The 17,702-nt window shown below is 36.8% G+C and overlaps 1 protein-coding gene across 1 annotated transcript; it reads right to left on the bottom strand.

Moving 5' to 3' along the window:
• Positions 1-13: 13 nt before the first annotated feature.
• Positions 14-16,461, bottom strand: LOC143256616 (uncharacterized). Its single transcript, XM_076514042.1, has 4 exons — positions 16,186-16,461; positions 5,003-5,067; positions 4,343-4,643; positions 14-2,472 (listed from the first exon to the last, which is right to left on the bottom strand). The coding sequence occupies exons 1-4, from the start codon at positions 16,277-16,279 to the stop codon at positions 14-16; spliced, it is 2,919 nt and encodes a 972-aa protein (XP_076370157.1). The 5' UTR covers positions 16,280-16,461.
• Between the last annotated feature and the right edge of the window lie 1,241 nt (positions 16,462-17,702).

Here is a 17,702-nt window from a genome sequence, read left to right as displayed (position 1 = left end):
TTTTTGAGAAAAGCTACTTGCAGTGGGTGACAGAGTTTTTTCTGGTTAATTGGATAAATACATGTTTGGTCTCGTCATCTTGAGTTTTGTTTTTCTCTGAAGTATTGTGCTGATGAAAGTCATCATTCTTGAAACTTCTGTAAAATTTTTGGGTGATACCAAATATTTTGTCTTTTACATCAGCTCTATCCTTTATGTCTGTATGATGGACACTGGAACCCAAAGCAAATGACTCGTCCTCAAACACGTTTCTTCTTGCGTTTCGTTTGTCACTATAGGGGTCAAAATATTCATCACCTATGTGGTAGGAATAGTCATAGTCACTTCTCATATTTGTTGTCACTTCACCATTTTGTGTCTGGCTGTTTACGTTCTGTGTCTTATATTCCCAGTTTACTGATCTTCCTCCATTTGAAATCCCCTTATCGTTTCGTTGGTCTACAACCGACAGAACTGTTTTTCCATTGTGGTCCTTACCAAAATGTCTCTCTTTATAAAAGGTGCGACGTACACCAAAGTGTTTTCCTTCTTCTGCTGTATCATTGTACGAATCGGGATAATCGAAAAATTCATAATCAACATAATCATATTCTACGGGAACACCTGTTGTTAAATAAGTATCTACAAACCGATTCCTGTTTTCTTTGTTTGTTTTTTCTTTGCGAACATTAAGTTTTTGCTCCCTTAAAAACCCGTGATCCTGTTTCTTTGACAATGGACTTCGATTTGCACGCAATGAAAATGTTGTATTTCCTTTATGTGTCCTTGATATTCTAACAGCAGAACTATTACTTTCTTCAGGTTTGATTACAGAGATGCACTTTGCGTGAGATTTCAGATCGCAGATCATTACCATCGTGTTAAAAAAATGAATTTTGGGACAGTAAACTGTTATCTTCCGACCATTTTCGCAGATAAAGAATTTTTCGCAATTAAATGAGTCGTGTGGATACAAACCATCAGTTTTAGAGACACAGGAAAATTCTTCGTTGTTTTGTGTCCACTGCTCTTTAATCTGTTGACAGCTTATTTGGAGTGTATCCTCACAAGATTCCGATTTTGGATTATATATTTGACCTTCGGGACACATGAAGGAAAACGTTTTGCCGTTACTACATATATAGAATACCTTGCAGTTTTGTTCACCAAGAAAGTAAAGACCGTTAGGTTTCTCTCGACAAGTGAATGGCGTTTCGGAGTTTTGTAATGTACGATTCTTGCGCGATTTAAAAGTACTTAGATCAAACAACTCAGCTCCGCCATTTTGGCAGCGGATGTTATCATCTGTATCGCAAGTGCGTGTCATTACGTTGAACCAGCTTCTTGGAGGACAACTGTAGGTCCCACCCACCTCATTCCAACATTCATGCCATCTCTTGCAACCACTATTCACGTCTATATAAATCCCTTCCTCACTTTTCAAACATTGAAAAGTGCCAACTACTTGTGGTGCTCTACAATGAACAGACCCAGGTTCTTGACATTGTTTTGTAATGCCGTTAAATCTCAAACCCTCAGGACAAACAGCAACATCTCTGCGCCCGTAGGCACAAATATAGTATCGCCTACATCCCGTGATAAAGTCAGGAAATAGTCCCAGTCTGCCTTCACAGTTGTATTGAGAAATTGCATAGTGGCGAAAGGAAGGTTCATCGCCGAAGTGATGGCAGTACACGAGCGATGATGAAAGACAGGTGTTGCTTGTGTAATCAAACAGGGTTGATGGTGGGCAAAACCTAGTAACGACTTTACGATATCGGAAACATAAGAAATAAGCCGAACAGCCGATGTTAATATCGGGATAAATGCCGTCGGCTTTATCTTCGCAATCAGAATCTGTTACAGAAGCACATGTTAACAATGACCGAGATTCGCACCTCGAAGTAGCCGAATTCATCAGTTTACCCCGCGAACATACTCCACTGTGTACCGTGTAACCTTCTCTGCAGATCTTGAATTCTCTACAACCGGTTTCAGTAAGAGAATAAACGCCGTTAGGTTCATGCTCACACGCTGCATTCGTAGGTTTCTCACAGGTGGTTTCGGAAGGGTAATCACAAGTCAGAGAGCGCTTATTAAAAACCAGATTTGTTGGACAAGAATAACGTTTCAGTTCTCCGTTAATACAGAGGTAAAATATCCTGCAGTTGTCTTCATAGTCTGGATAATAACCATCGGGCAAGTCGTTGCAACTCATAAAAGATGAGTTAGGACAAGAAACTGTTCTTGAATGGTCACACCGCATTATATTTTCATTAAATATTTTCCCTTGTGGACAAACAAACTCTAGTTTCTCCCCGTTGCTACACAGATAATACCGTTTACAACTTTCCGTATTGTCAATATACAATCCTTCAGGTTGGTTCTCACAGGTTGCTGGAAAACACGGTACTTCACGAGCCTGGCGGCAGGAACCTGTCCTCCAATCGAAAAGCATGTTTTCATCACAACTGAAAACCGTTTTTACACCACCTGTTGAATATAAATGTATATATATATATATAAATATAAAGCGAAATATATTTGTCAGTTATTCTTTAAGCATATTTTATTATTTTAGGCATAAGGTCCATCAGAATATCCGCGCACTTACAATGCCGAAAATAGAGTTTCAATACCTGTAGCGGGCAGACCACGTACAGCCGGTTGTATAGCTTTGCGCACCAGTATCGAAACCCGGTTTCTAACGTTGCAAGTCCGCAGAGATACCGTTGTGCCGGTGAGGGAGTACAGTTTTATTGTATTCATTCAAGTGGGCTACACTCAGCAAAAATAGCGCTAATTTTGCAATTTCGAAAACTGACAATATTTTTAAAAAATGCATTGATATATAAATTATGCTCAGTTTTACGAAGCTCCATTACTCTCAGTTTGATGTTATTATTTTATGTCTTTGATCCAGTCTCAGAGTCATAAACCAAATATAAATTTTACTGAATAAGTGTTTGTTAAAATTTCAGTTTTAACGGTCAATAAAATTTGTTTTGTTTGTTTGTTTGTTTTGAAATTCGCACAAAGCTACTCGAGGGCTATCTGTGCTAGCCGTCCCTAATTTAGCAGTGTAAGACTAGAGGGAAGGCAGCTAGTCATCACCACCCACCGCCAACTCTTGGGCTACTCTTTTACCAACGAATAGTGGGATTGACCGTCACATTATACACCCCCACGGCTGGGAGGGCGAGCATATTTAGCGCGACGGGGGCGCGAACCCGCGACCCTCGGATTAGGAGTCGCACGCCTTACGCGCTTGGCCATGCCAGGCCTATCAATAAAATACAATTATTTTTTTACTTATAAAAAACAAACAAACGTGATTTGAATAAAAATAGAAGCAGTATTTAATAACTTGAAACCTTTAACATATCTAAAAATAGTTTGGCCAGTTATAAACGTTTTCTGTGGGTGTTCAACACAAACCTATACAATGGACCATTTATGTCCACGAGTGTCGAAACTCGATTTTTAGGTGTATGAACCTTCGGACTCACCGCTGATCCACCAGGTTCTAGTTATAAAAGAATAAGTACGAAAACTTGGAGAGCAGTTTTCCTATACCATGTTACTTGACACCAATAAAACTCTGAGACAAGTTTAATCAAAATATATTACTTTAAAGCCCACTTTCCGGGGTAAGATCCTCTCTGATTTCTTGTTCCTTTAGTTTCCTCATTCAGTCCTCAGGGTTAAAAATGACTTTTTTTAATCTGGGATATTTTAAAGAAAAAGTTGCCTGAAAAGCCTATTTAATCTTATGGGGGATAAGCAGAAGGTTTACAAACTTACAAAGCTAAAATTCAGTGTTTTATCCCTTGCGGAGGGCAAAGCTTAGGTAGCCCGTTGAGTAATTTTGCAGTAAAGCCCGACGCATTTTTTAACGCATACACTTTTGACCCATCAAGGTTTTTTTTAAAAACAATAATGCTAACACTGTCTGTTCTCACAGTTACTGTGGTACAATAGGACATCTAGCGATAAGGAAAAAATGATACTTCATTCGATTTTATTTTAAAATACACAATATTACCATAAACTTTGTTATTTGTAATTAATCATAAAGTTACATAGTGAGATCTTTCTTGTGGGTCCGCTGTGAGTATCTACGCCTAATTTTTGTTTAACGTTACATGCTCGTAGACCAGAGAACCCTAAGATTTGAAATGTTCATTTTAATAATTCAGAATTCTTGAAAGTTTTGTTTTAAATTTTCTCCATCAAAATCAGCTCCGATGTAAAACAGATTTAATTTTATGAATCAATTATTAATAAAACCGAATAGAACAAATTTATATATAAGAAATCGATTTATATAATGCGTCTCTTATTTCTTGTCCATTTTAATTACCTTTACAGAAATAAAAGTTACGACATCCACTGGTGTAGTCGGTGTAAATTCCATCTTCCTGATAGCTGCAGTCTCCAACTAACGAAGGCCACGCTAGCCCCTCAAGGTCAACACAGCGCACCCTACTAGGAGCGTCACAGTATCCTGAGTTGGGATTGAAAATAGTGTCATTGGAACACCAGGAAACGTGAGTTTGTCCACTTACACAAAGGTAAAACTGCCTACAGCCTTTCTGGTAGTCGGGATAAGCACCGTCATGTCTTCCAGTGCAGTCGAAAGACTGGCTGAAGTCGGGTCCTGTCTGACGTGATATCCATATATGCTTATTAATCAGAATATAATTTCACGAAATATCATGAGTAGAAACCATAATGTGCAAAACTGTTTCTCTCCATACTATAGATATTTTGGCTTTCCATTTATAAGATACAAATTTTACTGTGCAGCGTTACAGGTATTATCCCGTATTTAGAAATATCAAATAATAGCAATAGACCTTAGTAAAATATGAATAATCTGATTAAGTTAATGTATTGCTATCTGTATACGGAAATGTCTTCAGTACTAATAGACAGCGTAATAAAGACCTATCATTTATTTCGTATTCTTGTAAATAGTGTTGAAATAACAGAAAATAAAATAAATCATGGTATATGTTACCTGGAGTGTAGCATGTGATATGTGTTCTTGTCCTTCAACATCCAAAATACAGACAGAAAAGAGTCCTATGGGAAGATAATTATAAGAAAAAAATGTGTTACCTCAATCATCCAACCCCGAGAAAATATGAAGCCTACACATAGTTTTTACAGGCAAGTTAATTTTTAAAGTTTGATAATTTTATTCTATTAAGAAAAAGAAGGAAGAAACATTATAAGTTACATGAAGTAATATTTTGTTTTCATTTCATTAATAACAAATGTCTAACGTCAGTAATGTAAATTCGTGTGTAACAACGAACCATTCTTTAAAAATTCAACACACACTTTGAGAGAAATACAATATTAAGAATAAATGTGCTTAATCTTCTATTAGTCATTACGTAATATTACTGTCATGACAACTTCCAAGGTACAGGATTCTTGAAAAGGATAATTAGTTTGCTTCTTAGACTGTACCAAATACATGTAAGCCCTTGGAAACTGCGTCAAGAGGCTTAGCAGGTATTGAGACAAATGAAGCTATTATGTTTCCAATTTTTTCGCTCACCTTTTCTGTGACAACAGCTTTTCCTTTCGAGGTGTCGTTAGTAGGTTGCGAACCTTTAGGCATTAATCATCTTTCAATCTTTATTTATTATCTAGCTAAGAACACCAGCTTTGTCATAATAGCTATTTGGGTTAGAAGGTTCTTTTTTGTAATTGACCCCCAGTGGCACAGCGTAATGTCTGCAGTCTTATAACGCCAGAAACAAGTATTCGATACCCGTGGCGGGCAGAGCAAGACAGCCTATGCGTAGCTTTGTACTTAACTTTAAATACACTTTTGTAATTAAAGCTTTCACTTTGCAATTGAGGTTGTTGCTTTGTATTGGCTTAGGGTGTGTTTCAGAGTCCACTATACATGCAGTCTTTAAATCTATGTTGTGCGATATCTTCCAATCCCGTGGACAACAATGAAGGTTCCTCTCGTACAAATACTGTATCCTTTAGCTTTAAGTCGTTTAATAATCGCGCTGCACATGATAGATTTTCGTAAAAAACCCGTCACATGTCACTTAGTTCTCAAGTTACAAGTTACTTGTAGCGTCATTGCACTTTCGAACAGTCGAAAATTATCCGTGAAACAAACATAAGCGTTATGCATATCACACTCTGGTTTAGCGGCTCGGGCCTGAGAGAGCTTGGAACTGTATTAGCACTAGCAAATCTTTTTTAATTTTCTGCACCCCTGCAGATCGGTTTTGAAGTACGTTACAGTTATAAGCTTTCGAATCGCTAATTACTGTTAGCACTCTATATTTACATACTCTCACAGTTGCTCAGCGTTCTGGCCCGGGAAGGCCAAGTGACTAGGACGCTCGACTCGTAATCTGAATGTCGCGGGTTGGAATCCCCGTCACATCAAACATGCTCACTCTTTTAGCGGTGGGAGCGTTATAATGTGACGTCAAATCCCAATATTCGTTTGTAAAGAAGTAGTCCAACAGTTGGCGATGGAAGATGATGACTAGCGGCCTTCCCTCAGGTCTTACCCCCCCTCAGTGGCTCAGCGGTATGTCTGCGAACTTACAACGTTAAAAACCGGGTTTCGATACCCGTGGTTGGCAGAGCACAGATAGCTCATTGTGTAGCTTTGTGCTTCATTCAAAACAACAACAACCCTCTAGTCTTACACTGCTAAATTAGGGACAGTTAGTGCTGATAGCTCTTGTGTAGCTCTGCGCGAAATTCAAACTAATCTTGGGTTTTTACCTTTCTCATAGTGCAAACAACATGAAACGTAGTGTAAAGTTATCGTAGAACACTTAATTTCGGCTTTAAAAAAAAAAACGTATGCTTTGATATAACATTTTCATTTTTAGATTTTAAAACTTCCAAAATTTCTTGTCACACAATGTATTATAATATACTCAATGCGCTTTACTTTTATCTTAGAATTTCACTTTAAAACGTTAATCATGAAAATTCTAGTTTACATATCCAGTCAGTTTGAGTTTGATTCACGCTCATTAGCATAACTACTGTTAACACTTCATGTTTTCAACTGCAGTAGTCAGTAACAACAAATAAATATGTTTCTGTGACATAGGAATTAACTTTTCAAAATGGCGTTGTCATTATCTTTGTCAGTCGAGGTGCAATATTTTTTCTAACAAATTCCTTATTGGAGATCTGAGTTTATTTAATATTTAAGTAATGTTACAGATTTGTTTTATTTTTCACCAAAGGTAAAACTGAAAGTATCTATTATGGGGAGGTCCAATGCATTCTTTCATTGGCTGTAGCCCCCAAGCAGCACAGCGGTATGTCTGCTGACCTACACTGCTAAAAACCGGGCAGAGCACGGATAACCCATTGTGTATTTTTGTGTTTAATTCCAAAAAATTCAGTCAATCATAGGCTGTATCATCTGCCATGGATTGCAGTTTCGCCTGTTCAGAGGGTAGAGCCAATCAAATGCCTATATCACAGATGATATTTGCAAGCATACCTTTGGTGAAAAGGAAAAAAAAAACTATCTGTAGCATTTATAAATAATCATTAAACAGTTATTCAGCTGTATGATATTGAAGAATAAATTATGTGCTATGCATTATATTATTTACCCAAGTAAATTAAGTTAGGTTACTATACGGTGAACTCAAAATGACCAGAAAAACCCGAAAATCTTTTAAGTAATATAATTTCATTTCAATACATAATAAATTATTTTACTTATATGCATCGTTGGAAAACGATGTTGATTGTTATTAAGCATAAACCTAAACAATGGGCTATTTGTGTTCAGCCCACCACGGGTATCGAAACCCGGTTTCTGGTGATATAAGTCCGCAGACACGCCACTGTGGGACTGGGAAAAAGGAATATGATAAACATAATGTTTAATAGCTCATCTTATCTCATATGATAGAAAAATATATCAGCAGGTTTAACCTTTAAAAGAACGTCTAAGGAAACTATAAGTAATAAAAATATGTTTAATATATTTTGAAATGGTGATCTAGAAACGTAAGAGCACTCAAGAGTATAAATTGCATGGCTTTAGGAAAGTGAGGTAAACAAAATGACTGTACCGCCTGATTACTTAGAACATTCAGATGGAAGATATTTTTTGCTCTCGAAACCGGCCCGGCCTGGCCAGGTGGGTTAAGGCACTCTACTCGTAATCTGAGGGTCGTGGGTTCGAATCCCTGTCACACCAAACATGCTCGCTCTTTCAGCCGTGGGGGAATTATAATGTAACGCTCAATCCCACTATTCGTTGATAAAAGAGTAGCACAGGAGTTGGCGGTGGTGGTGGTGACTAGCTGCCTTCCTAGTCTTACACTGCTAAATTAGGGACGGCTAGCGCAGATAGCCTTCTTGTAGCTTTGCGCGAAATTCAAAACAAAACAAACCAATTTCGTACACTCCAAGTATAAAGTTCTTGATAGATAAGTGGTAGATGGTTGTATTAGCTTGAGTGATTTGTATTATAATTAACAGAACGATGTCGTATCTTGCAAGTTGTTACTTTAAAAAATAAGGCGTACAAAACTGAAATATTCTTTTACATTCATAAAGTTGAGTTGATAAATAAACAACAGACACCGCATTCTCAAGCATAATGTTCATTGTTGATATTAATTGACAATCTGCGCATGTCTAAAAATTGTTTTTAATGGTATACAATGTATAGTGCTGATAATGTTTAAACATTTGCACTTGCAACGTTAAGAATTGCTTGTTTGTTTGTTTTGAATTTCGCGCAAAGCTACACTAGAACTATCTGCGCGAGCCGTCCCTAGTTTAGCAGTGTATGACTAGAAGGAAAGTAGCTAGTCATCAAGTTCTATCGCCAACTCTTGGATTACTCTTTTACCAACGAATCGTGGGACTGACCGTCACATTACAGAGCCCTTACGGATGAAAGAGTGAGTATGTTTGATGTGATGGGGATTCGAACCCGCGACCTTCAAATTACGAGTTGAGCGCCATAACTGGTATACATTTGTCTAAGCCACCAGAGAGAAAGGAAGAAACAAACTTGGTGTATAAATTAATGTGCTGCACAATATAAATTGAAAGACGAATAAAAAGTTGGGGCAGATAGCCTAGTGGCTTTGCGCCATAGAACACCAAACCAACCAACCAACGAATAGAGTATTCTTTATGGTCAAATGTGAAACATAGAGAATGGTGGATATTTCAGTTTTTTAAACATTAATACGATCTTTATTTCTTTAAAACAAAGGTCCAATAACTCCAACTACAAAACTGAGGATTGTAGAGCGATTTATAAATATTTTACCGACATAAATAGTCTTGTTTCAATGAACGAAACCCAATCTTTTCATTAATTTGATAATAAATATTTTACCGGCATAAATAGAGTCTTGTTTCAATGAGCGAAACCCAATCTTTTCGTTAACTTGATAAAATAATTACAAACTTTTACCATAGCCAATCGCTTCAAGTCGAATTACCTGTTTTGTAAGGAAAAATATTCTTATCATACTTACGGACCACTTATAAAATATTCAATATAGAATACTAATATAATATTCGGTAACTAAATTATTTAACGTTTGATATATAGTTACATATAAACTTCTATACGACTGATATTTATTAAACTATAAATGTATATGTATTTAAAGAACGCTATTATAAATTATGTTTGGCCCTAATTTCACAAGGAATTCCATTAAAGAAAGGGCTATGACATAGCCTGGTGATTAGGATGCTTAACTCAAAATCTACAAGTCGCCGAATATGCTTGATCATCCTTTCAGCTGTTGGGGTAATATAATGTTATGATCAATCCAAATATTCATTGGTAAATAGTAACCTAACAGTTGACTAACTGTTTTCCTCTAATTTCTCGGGCCCGCCATGGCCAGGTGGTTAGGGTGCTCGATTGGTAATCTAAGGGACAGGGGTTCGAATCCCCATTACATCCTCGAAACATGCTCGCCGTAAAACATAAACATCCAAATACACCAACATACACACGTCCAAGCTGAAAGAAAAGTTTCTGAGCTTTAAACTAATTAATACTCATGTTTTGTATCAAAATTCAGATTACACTACAAACTGCTTCGCTTGTGTTCAAATTTTCACAGGCCACATAAATTCCAGGGACTTAGGAGCGAAATTTAAAAAAAAAAGATGAATAATAATATTTCAACCAAACAGTATCTGCTTCAACTACATCCGGTTCGTGCCAATGAGAATTATGAAACTGCATGAACAATTGTTACGAAATAAACTAGATGACGTTGGTAGAGTGTGTTTTCATCAATTTTATAGAAGTCATTTAGAAATCAAAATCAGAATGAATGTTGATGGATGAATTTAAATAAGATAAAATCGCAACGTTGTTTATTTTTTCAATGGCGCCCATTAGTATGAGGCAACAAGAAACGAATGACTTACCTATATATACTAAAGACAGTGTAAAACACGAGCCAGCCATCACATATTATTTGAAAGCTTGTTACAAGCTGTTCACTTTCTTTCCTAGCTTGTCGCTTTTATAACGCAATAAAATCGAATAAGTTAGGGGAAGGGGAAAGCCTCATTTTCACAAATATTAATTTCAATTTGCGATCCCCATAAAATTTATATCTGAAACAATGGGGTCACACGTAAAGCTGTTTCGTAGCCAGTAAATAGACTAACAAGGGTTATGCATGCTCGATTATTATCCCATGTCCGCCTGATCACCTTCGTAGGATCAGTTAATTTATAATCAACTAATAAATCAAACGAGTATAATATAAGAATACAGCTGTTGAAACTAGTACAAGTCCCGTAGGCAATTCAAAGAACTGTTATTCATATCGGTACATATCTTTGTAGTTCTCATGTTTATAATATTTCCGTATGTTTTTGCTGAAAAAGGTCTGATTTCTAGAGTTAATTTAATATAGGCCTTATTGTGAGACACATTATAGCATTCTTCCGCTCTAACAAAGAGGGCCGGGCATTACCAGGTGGTTAAGGCACTCGACTCGTAATCCGAGGGTCGCAGGTTCGGATTCCTGTCACACCAAATATGCTCGCCCTTTCAGCCATGGGTGCATTATGAGTTACGGTCAATCCCACTATTCGTTGGTAAAAGAGTAGCCCAAGAGCTGGCAGTGGGTGGTGATGACTAGCTGCCTTCTCTCTAGTCTTACACTGCTAAATTAAGGACGGCTAGCGCAGATTGTCCTCGTGTAGTTTTACGCGAATTTCAAAAATAAGCAAACAACCTAACAAAAAGGACACTACTTGTCCTGTACATATTTATAACCTCATAGATCTTGAGTTAAAAGTTCTTAAAAAAAAAAGAATCGGCACGTGCTTTTTGTTTGTTTGGAATTTCGCAAAAGCTACTCGAGGGCTATCTGCGCTAGCCGTCCCTAATTTAGCAGTGTAAGATTAGAGGGAAGGCAGCTAGTCATTACCACCCACCGGCAATTCTTGGGCTACTCTTTCACCAACGAATAGTGGGATTGACCGTCACATTATTACGCCCCCACGGCTAAGAGGACGAGCATGTTTGGTGTGACGGGGATTCGAACCTGCAAACAATTTCGCAAAGATTTCGAATTCAATGGATAATACTTTTGAATTTGTTTTGGAAAAACTGCATCTTCTCGTAAAAAATAATTATATTTGTAAAAAGAATGTGATGCTAACAAATAATATTTAGTGCTGTGACAAAATGCTTCATGTTTTTGAAATGCAGTAATTAAAATGGTGATTTTTATTACACTTCTTACATTTACCTCCCAAAAAAACTTTTTTCCAAAGTTACACAAGTATGCATATATAGATCTTTTTTTTTCTATCCATAACTTCATATTTGAAATCTGTAATAACTAATTAAAAAAAAAACGTAGGGAAAAATTGTGTACGTTCTAGTTTAATTCAATTGGTTTCCCCACGATAAAATACTCGCCATCCACTGCGGAATTCAAACGTCTATCATGATCACTAAGATGTTATGTACCGATGTAGCTCCTTCATTGTCCACGATTACTCTCATAGTTACCCCAAGTTAGGACACTCATACATGGGGTCAAAATATGTGTTATAGGTTTGGTCCTGCTAGCCTTTGATTGGAGCAGAAAAAATACGCCTCAGGGATCGCGAGGGATCCAGGAACACAAAATCATATATAGGTTTATCGACCCTCAAAACTATTATTAAACCTCTATGAGGTCTGAGTAATCTTTCTGGTACATGTTAGGATTTCTTGATTCCCTCCTTCCAGAGGTACTATGTACATAAACATACCCTAGGATCCCCTCAAATCCGCTTGTTAATTTTGGTTCTGCTAACTTCAAAAGTATGAGATAGATTGGCTGGGCAAGGAGATAATACAAAGCAAAATGTGGTGCGCCAGATGTAACGAGTGGAAAAATGAACACAAACTTCGACACCATATTTAGTTTTAAAGACTGGATAGCCTTCTCTTAGGCCCTATCATTTCTGGGTGACCTTTTGTAAGAGTTTAGGATCTAAGATAGGGGATACGCCATACAGATAAGAGCACCCATCGAGTTCGTCTGCCAAACTGAGTTCTGTTAGCTCTATAATTGTAGATGAAGTTAACTGGACATACATACAAAGTAAAACAATTAATTAATACGAGGTTATTTTGACAACTTTCGACGTTTAATATTACAACATAAAAACATGTGTTCTTGACCAAATACGCAAAGGACAGATTCATAACTGAAAAGCCTCCCAAGTGATGCAGCGGTTTGTATGTCTGAGAAAACTTACAATCCAAGAAACTGGGTTTTGATACTCTTGTTTGACAGAGCACAAACAACCCTTTGTGTAGCTTTGTGTTTAACTATAAACTAACAAATATATCTGAAGGATTTCACAGTTTCACTTTGTGAACCAATTCAAGTACATTGTAATAACCATGCTCCGAAAAGTATAGTGTGCAAGCTGGAAGAAGTCAAGTGTTAAACGAATAATCCGGTGAAACCAAGAATACGTGGTTCACGTCTATAGCTACAAAATCGCTCTACATTGTTTGGAGTCTTGGAATATTATAAGAAAGACGGTCAACCCACCCTCAGCCACGATTCAATTAAAGTAGCCCAAGAATTGGCAGTGGGTACTATTAACTTGCTTCATAGTGTGTTCATATTTGTAAGTTGAAAGGGTTTTAAACTTACCACTCAATTTAAAGAACCCACAACTTAAGCTTTATTCATTTCAGCTATTTATTTTAAAAGATAAAATATGAACCAAAATTTAATAGGGCTGGTAATAATTTCAGAAACCCCATAGTTGTTTTCTGACCCAGTTTGAACTAAATATTATGCTCACAGTGTAAGGTGGTTTCTGTGAGTAAAATAGTTCAATAACCTAAACATTTCATATTACGGAAATGCAAGCTTATCTCGATCAGATTTCAACTGCTTAGAGAAATATTATGTACAGCCGTAATAGTGCTTTTATATCAGTTATCCAATATCTAAAAATCCAGAAACATAACAACTGAAAAGCAACACATTTCAAGTACCAGCAGAACACGGACAGTAAAACAGCTGGTTTAATCTATTTAACCCTTTACTACAATATTGTGTACTACACCGTTCAATGGCCTCCAATGAAAAACAAAGAATACGAGTCCTTATTTCGTTCAAATAAATTTACAACTTCTATTCGGTAGGCATAAGGCTCGACATGGTCAAGCGGGTTAAGGCGAATCCCCGTCGCACCAAACATGCTCGCCCTTTCAGCAGTGGAGGCGTTATGATCTGACGGTCAATTCCACTATTTGTTGGTAAAAGAGTAGCCCAAGAGTTGGCGGTAGGTGATGATGACTGGCTGCCTTCCCTCTATCTCTTACACTGCTAAATTATGGACGTCCAGCGCAGATAGCCCTTGTGCAGCTTTTCGCGAAATTCAAAAACAAACAAACAGTACGTATAATGATTGTTAAACTGTTTGAAGGAAACATTAAGTGGCCTTGTCACTTTCAAATACTTTAAATTAACTAGAAAACTGAAGGTTATAAAACTACACAGCGACTGAGAGGTATGGGCTGGAGGCAGAACGTTTTGTACAGACACACAATTACCGAATCCCGGTAAGATTGATGAAATATCAGATATATTCGATATGCGGAGACATGATTTTGAAACCTACCTGGTCCTAAATTTTAAGATTTTCCGAAATTTGTTCAATTTGCGGTAACTTTTTAACCAATATGACGATCATATCAGGTCATAATTATTGTAAGTCATTCTTAATATGCTTAAGTAAAAACACTAAAAAAGAAACTTTAAAATATATAGTTACACACACTACCCAAAGAGCTGCTCGTAACAACTGCTTCGTTCATAACTTTATATAGAATTAACCCTTAAACAGCAGGAATGTTGTAGATAGCAGCATCAATTGATGATGGCCGCTGTTTAAGGGTTAATTATTCTCAATGGTACCGATTTTCTCTAAAAGAAAGCTTGACAAAATATATGTGCTGTATGATTATCAAACATAAGACGTAACATAGTAGATTTTTAGTCAAATTTAAAATTTTGATTAATAAATCTTAATATATCTATATCTGATTTATGAAATTATTTCGAGAACTCTCCAAGTGTATTCATGCAATAGATATATAGATAAAAACAAAATGAATTGTTTGTTTTTGAATTTTGCGCAAAGATACTCGAAGGCTATCCGCGCTAGCCGTCTTTAAGTTAGCATTGTAAGACTAGAGGGAAGGCAGCTAGTCATCACCACCCACCGTCAACTCTTTTACCAATAAATAGTGGGAGTGATCGTCACATTATAACGTCCCCACGGCTGAAAGGGTGAATATGTCTGATGCGACGGAGATTCGAACCCGCGATCCTAAGATTACGAGTCGAACGCCTTAACCCACCTGGCCATACCACGCCAATTATGTGAGAACTAACTGCTTAGCCTTTTCAATAATTTTATTACAAAAATAAATTTCCAGGAAAATGTTAACGTGTTATCAATGAAAGTGAAAGCAGTTTAAGGTAATAATAACTGTACGACAAATAACTTTTAAAAAAAATGGCGATCAAAATAAAATAGTGTCAAAGTTTATATAATAAACTAATTTTTTGTGAATCTTTACTTGTTATCCGCAAGTAGATTTTAATTATACAAAGAGGATTGCGTTTCACGAATATATACGTGTTTCTTAAAGAACTAATCAAGATATCCAAAGACGGAATCATTACAAAAACCTTGTAAACATCTTTTATAAAAAAAATGCAATGTTTCTAAGGTCTGTGTAACATCTGCACTTTGTATGTCATACACTTCACGCTCAAACCTTACCTTATCTTTGTCAAATATCAACCAAAGCTACTCGAGGGTTATCTACCCTAACTGTTCATAAGATTGAAGTAACATACTGTATGAAATGTAGCTAGTCAACATCAGCCACAGCTAACTCTTTTTAACAACGAACAATTGGACTCTTCATCACATTATGGCGCCCTCACGCCTGAAAGAGTGACCGTATTTGTAGGAGGGATTCGAACCCGGATTGCTCCATCCATTAGGTCATTCATATCTTATAAACGTGATTCTTCCAGTGTTATACGCATTTAAACTAATTTCTTTAAACCTTGTTAATTTAAAAGCAGGCGGTAAGTGCATTGCAATTTTAAACACGTTTATCGTAATTAAAATAAATGAAGAATAAATATAGAAATGAGAGAAAGTGAAGTGTCGAAACATGTCGAAACTGCAAAGAATAAAATTATTTTTTTTCGTATTTCACCAAAGATCTGAATAATTATATCTGCTTCTTCATCTGTTATTCTTTTCTTTATATAAACCACTCATTTTAGTATTGTAACTGTTTAATGAACCCATAAATTTTGTGTTTTAAATATACCACGATCGTACGAAACCAGAATAAATTACGATAACACAAACTAAGTGGCATTGGTTGGTTGGTTTAGTGTTTTATGGCACAAAGCAGCTAGGCTATTTGCGCCAAACATCCGGTAAAATGTTCAAGTAAATTTAATAAAATTCATAAAAGGAAATTAAGGTAAAACAAAACAAAGTTGCAAAAAGGTTAAATAGCATAACACCAATGTTTACATCCAGTCTACAACGTCAAGATAAAAACTACAGTAATACAAGTTGTAAAGGACTTTCTGTAGCGTAACTGTAATTATTATAACTCACCAGGAAGATTAACAGGTAAGTTCAAAAACCCCCGCCAGTCACCTGAAGTTGGCCTTTCCAGTCCTGGTTCCAAGTTATTTGACGTTATGGCCATCTTCAGAAAGCAAAGTAATAAAAGTTTTAAAAGACTTGTAGCAAAATTGTAATTATAACTCACCAGGATGACAAACGGGTAGTCCAAACAGCAGCGTTAGTCAATTGAAGTTGGCCTTTCCAGTCCTGGTTTAAGTTATTTGACGTCACGACCATTTTCCAATTTCAAATCGAACTTGATGGACTTTGAATCTCAAAAGGGAATCTCATTTAAAAAATAAGTCTAATGTATAAATTAAAAAATCTTAAATAGCATTAAAAAGATTAAGGGCCTTTAAAAACTAAAAAACATTTTCAAGGTGGACAGTCTCACTGTCACCAATAACACTGTCTAACATAATGGACAAACCTCGAGACATAACATGTTTGCAATGGTGCCGTCGTTGAGAGTCATAACAACGACAAGACAGTATAATGTGGCTTATTGTGACCTGAGTGTCACACAGACTACACATTGGTGCATCAGTTCTACATAAAAGAAAACGAATTAAAAAACTGTGACCAATGCGTGGTCTAGTTAAAACATCTTCCTCTTTCCGATAATTATGGAAGCAAAACTACTAAAGTCCAATACAGGGTTTTATTTGGAAAAACTTGTTTCATGTTGTCCTCTTCAAGTCGACTGCCAGCTGAACCTTGAATACAGAAAAATAGACCATGTATGGAACAGGCACAGCAGTGACAGTGCCAGAGCAGATAGATTTAGCTGCGGTGTCGGCAAGCTCTTTCCTGCAAATAGCAACGTGGCCCGGTATCCAGAACTGGATAGAAAGAGATGTTAAAGAGAAATGGGCCAGACAGTTTTGAATATCAGCGAGAACAGGGTGTGAACTAAGATGAAGCAATTCCAGGGCCAGAAGAGATCTAAGCGAGTCAGTCTAAATAGTGCAGTTTGAGTACTACTTAGCTTCCATGTGATCCAGGGCAAGAGAAATAGCATACAGTTCAGCAGTGAACACAGAAGCTGTAGAGTGGATTCTGTGTGCAACCAAAGAACCACAACAAACCATGGCAGAGCACACACAGTCTCCTGATTTCAAACCATCTGTGTAAATAGGAATGGGAGGATGGTTCGAAAGATGTTCAGCAAATAGCAGACAGTATTTCCAAACGGGAGTGTCTGCTTTTCTCAGATGACTTAAAGTTAGGTCACATTTGGGGACTGTAAAAAGCAATGGTGGGATGGGCCTACCAGTAGATACAGCAATGTTATCCAAGGACAGACTCAATTCATTCAACTGTACCTGAATACGAAAGCCAAAAGGAGCAATGGCAGATCGTCTATTCTGAAAAACTATGGCCCATCGAGGAAGGAAAACACAACCCCAGGTGGGATGCTTTGGTAAGGAATGAAGTTTTGAAGCATATAGTAAAGACAGTTGCAAATGACAAAGGTGCAAAGGTTCATGAGACTCTTTGTATTA

This window comes from Tachypleus tridentatus, chromosome 7 (genome assembly GCF_004210375.1).
Source record: "Tachypleus tridentatus isolate NWPU-2018 chromosome 7, ASM421037v1, whole genome shotgun sequence".
Classification (NCBI taxonomy): Eukaryota; Metazoa; Arthropoda; class Merostomata; order Xiphosura; family Limulidae; genus Tachypleus; species Tachypleus tridentatus.
Note: the sequence above shows the minus strand (reverse complement) of the source record. Positions and strands in the feature narration are given on the sequence as shown.

What these genes read in the sequence shown, in the direction of transcription:
- LOC143256616 (XM_076514042.1), bottom strand. Translation starts at nt 16,279, where the DNA reads ATGGCCATAACGTCAAATAACTTGGAACCAGGACTGGAAAGGCCAACT. An exon ending in CTTACCTGTTAATCTTCCTG is followed by an intron (nt 5,068 to 16,185) that starts GTGAGTTATAAT and finishes ATCTTCCCATAG; the next exon opens with GACTCTTTTCTGTCTGTATT. An exon ending in TAACTTTTATTTCTGTAAAG is followed by an intron (nt 2,473 to 4,342) that starts GTAATTAAAATG and finishes TATATTCAACAG; the next exon opens with GTGGTGTAAAAACGGTTTTC.